We start from the raw sequence: 9,335 nt of genomic DNA on the forward strand, positions 1-9,335 counted from the left end.
TCAAAGCTGACCTGCAAGAGAGGAGCACACACTGCACTATACTTGTATCTCTACTAAAACCAGTCGCTCTTAGCCGAAGAAGACGTTTTTCAAAAAGAGAGGCCTAATCGGCTGAAATAGAGCAGCCCCACATAAAAACAAAAAAAAAAAACCACAAAAAAAAGTGTACGGATCCTATCAGTACGGACGGATCCGTACTGTACGGATAGAATACGTACGTACATACGGATACAACCTTGTTTCACCCCAATAGTGGAGTGAACCAAATCAGAAATCCCCTCTAGAGTGCGTACATGCCCCACTACTGACTTGTATAGAGCCATGATCCCCCAAATCAACTCTTTCGGAACCTCCCATCTCTTTCAATCTGTGCATCAATCTAGCTTTGGACACTATATCAAAGGCTTTGCGGAAGTCCACAAAGCAGCAATAGAGCCATTTCCCACGTGATCTCCCCTCCTCAATAATGGCTTTGAGTGTCAGAATATGATCAAGAGTAGAAAAATGTCTCCTAAAACTCGCCTGTCCTGCTGCTTGTACACCCTCTCTACCCATCTACTCAATTGTTGCTCAAGGATAGATGTGTACAACCGTGCCAATGTGTGACGAATCATGATAGTGAGGTAGTGTTCAAGCTCCATAGGGTTCCCTTACTTGAAGATAGGTATAATCGTGGACAAACTCCAAGTATCAGGTAGGCCCTCACACATGGCACGGTTGAACATCACTGCTAGAAGCTCTACAAGCAAATCTTTGGCATGTATAAAATGCTCTGCTACAAGGCCATCGTGATCATATGCTCTCCTAGTCTTCATCCTATCAATGGCTTTCTTTACCATCTCGGCGATAAAGAAAGCACATGTGTGTGGGCATGGCTATGGCGGATCTGGAAGAGGTGGTTGCCCCGAGATGGTGTAGAGAGATGATGCATATTGACCCCATACCTCTGCCATGCCTCGCCTAAATCCTGGCTCAAAAACAACTAATATAAATCCTGCTCTAGTGGAGCTAGAAACGCCCTCTTCTTTCGTCGTACCAAACGCCAAGAAGCAATCCGAGACTGCCTATGAGTAATGACACCTAGAAGTACGTCCCTTTGAAGTCGGGCTCTCGTCTCTCTGCACTCCTCATCATACCAGCTATTTTGGGGTATGCTCCCAGAACGTCGACGCTGCCCAGGCTCAGTATGGGGATATGCATCTGTTTTTGCATCTTATAGTGTGTCTGTCAATATATAATTGAGCTCCCCTAAAGATCTCCCCGGATCCTCTGTGCATAAGCATCTGTAGATACCATCTATGTAGACAGAATCAATCTCTGAAGTAAAAGTGTATCGGGTATGCGTAGGTGTCTGTGTCAGTCGAGCTGTGCTGAACTGGAATGGAATGAGACGATAAACGTGAGGAGAGCATGATCTATTGCTACCCCAATAGGCCTGGGCCCGACTGTAAAGTCCTGAATAGAGGGTATGAAACTTGGCTCAACCAAAACATAATCCACTGTGCTGGCTCCATGTCTATGAGGAAAGCAAGTGAACCCACTCGACACTGGAAATCTAAGGGGGCCATTCAAGATGGCCAGTCCATGTGCAGTCCCCAAATCTGTCAGATATCCCCATATCCAGTGTGCTCTTCATCCTGCGAACACCTGGCCAATCCCATATCACTGACATCCAATTCTCTCAACATTTCCTCTGAGGTATCGTAGAAAGATGTCTGAGACTGGCCCGTCCTGGCATTGAAGTCTTCCAAAAGAATGACATCTCCATCCCTAGAGAACTCCCATATGTCCTCATCCAATATCATGTAGGGTGACTCCCCCTTGGGTGATGCATAATGAGATGTACTGGGGAAAAAATAGCATATTGCAATGTGGAGTGGCCTCCCTGTCTCTGCTCTCACTCTGACCCACATATATATATAGCCTGCTCATCCCTTCGAACAATACGAATGAGGGGTTGCAGCTCCTCCCTATATAGGACTGCCACATTTCCTGACCCCTGTCCTCTGCATTGATCTCACTTCTTGCCTACAAGTATTCTCCCAATGGTATCCGGTCACTCTAGGTAATGTGCCGCCAGGAGGATGAGTTTCCAAGTAAAAAATAATGTCTCTTCCCTTAAAGCTATCCTCAAATACGCCTACATCTAGCTTCATTAATCCGTCACAATTCCATATTGCCATTATAAGGTTGGTCTCATAGGTCTCGCACCGTCATGTGGATCCAACACCACTACTCTGCCTCCCTTGTAGAAAACAATTTTCCCTTTCTCCCTCGCCGCCTTGATCTCTAGCATCAGCTCTTGCATGTGTGCTACCTATGTTAGAGAGAGGTCATCACCCAAAAATATCTCAATTTACTTGAGTGTTGGTCTCTTCTTCAAGAATTCCTTCCTAGCTTCCAATGCAGGGAAACGTATAATGAGTGCTCTTTCCTTGGGCCTTCCTTTCTCATCACTTTCGAATTGGACGCGGTTTCATAAATGCTGTCAACCCCGACATCAACTGGTTGGTCCATCCTCAAGCACCCCTAGTGTGCCGAGTTTCTCTGTGCATACTGCAGTTGCCTCGATGAGTGCTACCTTTGCCTCGCATGAACTACCCTCAATCGAGAGAGGAAACCCGATAGAAGAAATTATTGTGATAGAAGACTTAGACAGAAAAGCCCTTGCTCGTGATAGAAGACGTTTTCGTTATTGCGATAGAAGACTGTGCATGGCTTAGGATATGCGTGGCAAGCCCTACTGTCGCTGCTGCAAAACCCTAATTGTGCGCTCACGACCTGTTCACCTAACCTTTTTGCTAGCTCGCCCCCGTTTCTTGCTACAGAATTGCGTCCTTTGTCTGCTGCATTTTGCTGCTCGCTGCCAGTAAGGAGAGAAAATCACCAGAGGAGAGAGAGAGAGAGAGAGAGAAAGAGAGAGAGAGAGAAGGCATTATACAGAGAGGGGTCAATGGCTTACAGTAAGGAAGCCTTATGCTTTTCCTGGGGGCGCTCAGAATTGGGGGACGTGCTTTAGGTGAAAATGCCATACACGTACAGAAAACACTACACACGCACGTGCGTGGGGCCACATACACAAGGGGAGAGTGTGTCGACAGCCCAGATGAGACATGGGGTGGGAAGAGCAGTGTTGCTTCCGTCTCAACTAAAGGCAAACACAGAGGTACTGCAAAGTTCCTACATGAGTACCCAGCGTATGACCTCGAATTTGTCCTCATGAATGTGAAAACGACTGGTCGAACGATGGGTTCATGCCCAGGATGCAGCATTCAAAGAAAATGTGTTCAAACAGTCCCTCCAAACTGATCTCCATTGAAAGAAGCATAAGACAAATACAAATCCAAGTCAAGCTGGAGAACCACAATGCAAACATGGCAACAAAGTGTGCAACTCAAGCTAGAACAAGCGCTATGCTAAAAACAAGAAAAGACTAACTTGGGAAAAAGACAAATGGACATCATACCCAAGCCACAAGGTTGTGTTCTCCACTACCCCTGCTGTTATCAATGGCTTTTCTCCCAGTAATCAACTCCAGCAGAACAACTCCAAAACTGTACACGTCTGATTTTGAAGTTAGCTGGCCTGTCATTGCATACTCTGGTGCACAGTATCCATAGGTCCCCATAACTCGAGTAGAGACGTGTGTTTTGTCACCAACAGGCCCGAGCTTGGCAAGGCCAAAATCTGAAAGCTTAGGCTCATAGTCACTGCTCAGTAGTATGTTTGAAGATTTAAAGTCACGGTAAATGACAGGCGGATTTGCTTTGTCATGTAAGTACTCCAAACCCCTAGCTGCCCCTGCAGCAATTTTCATTCGAAGGTTCCAGCCTAAAGGTTCTCTGTCAGAAGGAAGATCTGCATAGAGCCACACTCATACTCAAATGCACAATAAACTTTTGTACTTCATGAAACAGCAGATGATTATTGACTTACCATGTAAATGATCCTCCAAAGATCCTAAAGGCATGTACTCATAAACCAAAAGCCTCTGGTCACCATCAGCGCAATAACCTATCAGGCTCACAAGGTTAGGGTGATGTAGTAAACTAAGCATCAAGACCTCAACAAGAAATTCCCTATTGCCTTGTACACCATTCCGATCAAGCTGCTTTATAGCCACAACCTGCCATGCATAGGTTTTGTGAGTACAGAGGAGGATTGTGCAGTTGGCACTCAATTCAACAACTTATGAAAAGCATACCTGATTGGTGCTTTCCAGCCAGCCTTTGTAAACCCGACCAAACCCTCCTTCACCTATAAGGCACTCTGCTCTGAAATTTTTGGTGGCCGCAGCAAGCTCTTTGAATGCAAATGTCTGAGCGGCAATATGACAAGAGTTACTCAAATCTTTCTCCTTCTTCCCATCAAAAAATTCCTTTGTCTTTCCTGTCATTTACAGGCAAATGTAGCAACTTACACGGGAAGAACAGGTGAAAAAAGTTCATATTTACAAATCCGGGTCAAAGGAGAAGATTGAGCTGGCAGACAATGATAATAGAGAACTCACAGATTTATTTTTTTAAGATAGAGCATGTGAAATATATTCAATGCTATATTAACAAAGAGAACTCAGGAGACCTTTCACATGGCCCCTGGCAAGCCTTACTCATAAACCATGCAAAAGCGGAAACCCGCTACCTCACATTACCACGTGATCCAAACGGAACATTGAAATGAAATAAATCATGGATACATAACGCCAACATCAAGAGATAGCCTGTACCAATACCACAGCATCGTTCATTCCTTAACAAAAACTCGCCGTGAACTTTACATGATTTCAGCATCTATGACCTCCGATTTCCTTTGAAAGATATAATGATACGTTATAGAAACCCCCACCCAGAAAACCAAAATACAGTGCTTGCAAATAATTATAAAACAGATGAACAGAACCTGTGTAAGACCTACACTCCTGTAGTTGTTACATATTGACATGAGACTGTAAAAACTGACTACGATTCACCATATGGCTGTTAGATTAGATGATATATTTTGTCCTCTCTCGGATTTCAGTTTCATTTAGACCTTTTCAAACAGTTGCAGTGCTTTGAAATAAAACATATAAAACTGCACACGGCTCAATAGCTATCGAACAACCAAAAACAAGGTCCAAGATCATTACATAAAAAAGAAAGAAAAAGTTTACCAGAATGACACTTGGTGTTCTCATTATCGATATCATTGGTAGGAGAGGCTTTAAAGCAATCAAAGCAGCCCATGGCAGAGCTACGCACTTCTCCTCAAACAGGATATCCCTGGCAGCGCACCGCCCTCATTAAGAATCTTGGTACTATTAAACCAAAATGCAGTAGGAGCATAATTTTCGATTATTGCGATCTGGCTTTGATGAGAATGATCAACCTTAAACTTCTCTGCAAGGGTTCTGTGAATAGGCCAAAAGCTGATGCAAGGTGGACTCTCTGCCGTGTAGGAAGTCGAAAAAGAAAGCCCTCCGACAGCGACAATGAGCTCCTACAGGATGTACCGCAACCAGGATGACATAAATGGCAAGTTCACGACAAGCTCGACGGGGAAAACGAAGGGGAAAAAATGGTGAGCTTACGAGCATTGGCTGCAAGGCCGAAGCGTCGCCATAGCCGGAAACTTCACTAAAGCCCGGGAAGCGACAACGCAGGCCCCTACCAATAAAGCACAAGTAGGATTACAGAAAACTTGCAGATTCTTTACATGTGATCATTTTGTTTCATTATTAGGCCTATTTATTATCTTTCCACATATCTCATCTCTACCTCACAAATTACAAATTTCACATACATGCCGAGTAAAAGCAGGGCTTAACTCTGTGAAGTCTCCTCCGGTGCTCAAAAAAAAACTTAGCTTTAGTATAATCTCACTTACAAATATGTATATATGTATATGTATATATATATATATATATATATTACAAACACACACATACATATACGTGTGTGTGTGTGTGTGTAGAGGGAGGGAGATAAAGATGAGAGAAACCTTATATATTGAGGCTGGGTTCACATTGAGGAGGCGAAAGAGAGGCTCCAAAAGTTGCTTTTCCGGATGGTAGAGTTACATAATGCACATTTCCGCCACCCATTTGTTCACATAGAGGGTGGAAGAAAAAATCACTCGATTTTCTTCCGCCGTCATCGAACGACGGCGGAACAAATAGTGAAAGGAAGAAGCATTTAACATTTGCATCAATAAAGCATAGTACAAACCATAGCATAAAAATTATTAAATTGAATGCATTTGTTACAAAAGCTCTAACTTGAAGATGATGATGATGAATCTACTTCCTATAAAGCCTCATTTCCAAAAATTTCTTGGACATTCATCCGTGTCTGCTCTTTGTACATTCCCTTTGCAATATTGTCTCGCCTCTCGGAGCCTACTCCAAGGTCATTGGAACCTCCTTCATCGTTGCCTTGAGCACGCTCCATAGCCTCCTCTATTCCAACTTTCCATGTTGCCATAAGCTCCATCATGGATATAGCACCTGCTCTTTGATCCTCTTCCGTATGTCCATCGTGACTCACGAGTTCTGCTTCTGTTTCCCGCACCCACTCCATATCAAAAGATTCTCCATGGAAAGTACAAAGGTTGTGAAGCACAAGACAAGCTACTACAAGATCTGGCACACAGCGTAAATTCGTGTCACATCGTTTTAACAAAATTATAAACCTTGCCTTCAACATTTTAAAAGCTCTCTCAATTGGCATCTTTGTACTTGATTGAATGAAATTCCAGTAGTACTTGAGGTGTGACAGCCCTTCTTTGCACCCTTTGAAAGGCACTAGCATATATGGTCATGCCGGATAAGCGCAATCACCAACTAGACAATAGTTGCCTAGCTCCCCTTTTGCACATCTTTGTCCTAGCTCACTTCTAGTGAAATTCAAGGAGTCATGCATTGATGCAGCCCATCCAACATCAAAATTCCATATTGAACAATTTGCAGATACGGTTAGTTACAGCAAAATAGAGTGGAAACCTTTTCGATTGAAGTAGTCGACATAGTTGTCCCTTGGTGCAATGATGGGAATGTGGGAACCATCTATCGCACCAACAACAAAGGGGATTCCTCTTGCAGCTTCAAACTCGCACGCCAATGTCACAAGTCGAGAGCTCGAAGGCCGTCTGATGTACATATCCCTAAGGCCATATTTCACGATTTCCTTGCAAAAATCAAGTACAATTCCACAAGATGTACTCTTGGCACATCCATAAGTGTCACCAAGGCCCAAGAGTCCATCTCTAGTAGCAAGTCTAGTAAGAGTGATGGCTACTCTATCTTCTATTGGCACAACCTTGCGAAAGTTTGTGGATTTCTTCTACATGAAGGGTGCAAGCTTCCCACAAAGTTAATTGAAGGTTTCTTTGTTGACCCTTAGATGTCGCTTGAACATGCTAGCATTGTAAGCACTTAGGAGATAGCATCGAACAAAGCCTTGTGGACGTGGATATGCCCACACTCGCCGTCATTCATGACCCTTCCTTCGGTTGGCGATCTTCTTGAGGCCTACAGACTGTGCCATGCACTCGCAAACATGCAACCAAGTTTGCACTATGGACTCATCATTGTGAAAGTTGGGCTCCTTTAGCAATTCATAATGGCTAAAGAACACAACCATGCACAATAGAGAGCCATTTCCTTGGATATGGCCATTGAATCCTACAATCGTTGTTGAAAGGGTGCAAGATATTTAGTACATGGCCCACTTTAATTTACTATATTTTTATCATACTTTGAAACCTTGAGACATTTTCATACACTTCGGAAACACAACAATAAAATTTGCAAGCTTTGACAAATTACAACAAAACTTTGAAAAAACATAGAAGCTTTGAAACATGGAAAGCTTAAAACTACTTCTCACCCCCCCTAGACTCCTTCAAAACATCACTCATAGTTATGCACATTGCAGCTAGTATATTGAGCCTCTCCTTCTCCAAGGAAATATTATGGCTAGTGGTCTCCTTGAGATGCTCCAAGAGAAGTTTCCCTATACCGACCATCTCAGCCAAGGACTCCTCATACTTTGGAGTGACTTTACAGCTTGAGGATAGGGTGGGTTGGGTCTTCTCTTGATGTGGAGAGGGGTTTTCTTCTAAGGTGTCACCAATTGTTGGGGTAACATCCTCCATTGTTAATGAAGAAGTGTCATAAAATCTAATATCTAACCAACCCAAATGATTTTCTCATATTAAATCGATCACTTAATGTGGGAGAATAAATGGGAACAAGTGTTAAGATATAGATATGTGCTTATAGATCTATCTCAACACGGGGCCAATAGTAAAGGGGCCCAAATGGGAGATGGTCTATCAAGAGCAAGGCTAACCAATGGAGCATAAGACCTTAGGGTTAGCTTCATTGAAGACCTCCAATAATGTGTGTAAAAGTCCTTTGACCTTAGGTAAGCTAGGGCTGAGCTTGAGGTGGGAACCCGGTCCAAGCTCGAGGTGCTTGACCTGCTTGAGGTGCTTGTCGTGCTTGAGGTGCTTGTTGTGCTTGAGGTGTTTGTCCTGCTTGAGGTGCTTGAGGTGCTTGACTTACTCCATGCTTGAGGTGCTTGACTTGCTACATGATTAAGGTGCTTGAGGTGCCTTGAGATGCTTGCCTGAGATGCTTGTGGGAACACCCCCTGGTCCAAGTGCTTTGTCATGCTTGATGACTAAGGTGCTTGAGCTCCTAAAGTCAAAAGCATCCCTACAAGAGGGGGGGCGAGCCCTTTTCCTAGGGATTAGAGAGAGAACACACACTCACACTCACAAAGGAAGCCCCAGCTTGAAGAGGCAGCAAGGACACATGTCAGGTCCCTACCCATGTTACCTTCATGGTTGCTTGAAGCCTATTGGCTAGGCTTCAAAGGGGTCCAATGATAAATTACTTGAATTATCTAATTGTTTTTGCATTTATCAAGTCCTCTCTCTCAAAGGGGAAAGGGGGACACTTGTCCCAAGGCTACCCATGTTGCTTGTAATGGCTCCTGCTTGTGATTGGCTAGGCCTGGAGGGGTCCGATGAGCTTCAAGCATGAGCTACAAGGGGGGGTCGACCCAAGCAAGCTAGGGGGGTGCTTAGGGGGTATACTCACCCACACACACTCACAAACACTCTCATTGTGTACTATGCAAAGTGCAAGAGCTCCCTCTCCTTCTCGAAGCAAGTAGAGGTTGAGAGCCTACACCAACACTCTTGGCTATGGAGTGCAAATCCAACCAAGAGCCATGCTTCAATGCTTAAGCTTGCCATCTCCTTCTTCTTCATTACTATGCTATTATGTATGCTAGCAACAAGAGTATGATAAGTGAGGAACTAATTCTTTCTCCTACGAAATGTTTCTT

General features: G+C 43.9%; 1 protein-coding gene across 4 annotated transcripts in view; it reads right to left on the reverse strand.

Annotated features, from left to right (window-relative positions):
* Window positions 1–5,697, reverse strand: part of LOC147453869 (putative serine/threonine-protein kinase PBL7) — a 52,624-nt gene extending 46,927 nt beyond the window's left edge. The window contains exons 1-6 of one of the 4 annotated variants that reach the window (XM_086515933.1): window positions 5,570–5,697; window positions 5,368–5,478; window positions 5,153–5,261; window positions 4,205–4,318; window positions 3,937–4,126; window positions 3,467–3,858 (exon numbers count right to left, since the gene is read on the reverse strand). In XM_086515933.1, coding sequence (XP_086372059.1) covers window positions 3,467–3,858; window positions 3,937–4,126; window positions 4,205–4,318; window positions 5,153–5,261; window positions 5,368–5,478; window positions 5,570–5,601 — 948 coding nt within the window. In that variant the 5' untranslated portion in view covers window positions 5,602–5,697. Of the gene's footprint in view, window positions 1–3,466; window positions 3,859–3,936; window positions 4,127–4,204; window positions 4,390–5,152 lie in introns of all 4 variants that reach the window. The other 3 variants (XM_086515936.1, XM_086515935.1, XM_086515934.1) reach the window with 3 other exon arrangements.
* Between the last annotated feature and the right edge of the window lie 3,638 nt (window positions 5,698–9,335).

The sequence above is a fragment of the Adiantum capillus-veneris genome, chromosome 7 (assembly GCF_014529385.1).
Source record: "Adiantum capillus-veneris isolate H3 chromosome 7, ASM1452938v2, whole genome shotgun sequence".
In the NCBI taxonomy this organism is placed as follows: domain Eukaryota; kingdom Viridiplantae; phylum Streptophyta; class Polypodiopsida; order Polypodiales; family Pteridaceae; genus Adiantum; species Adiantum capillus-veneris.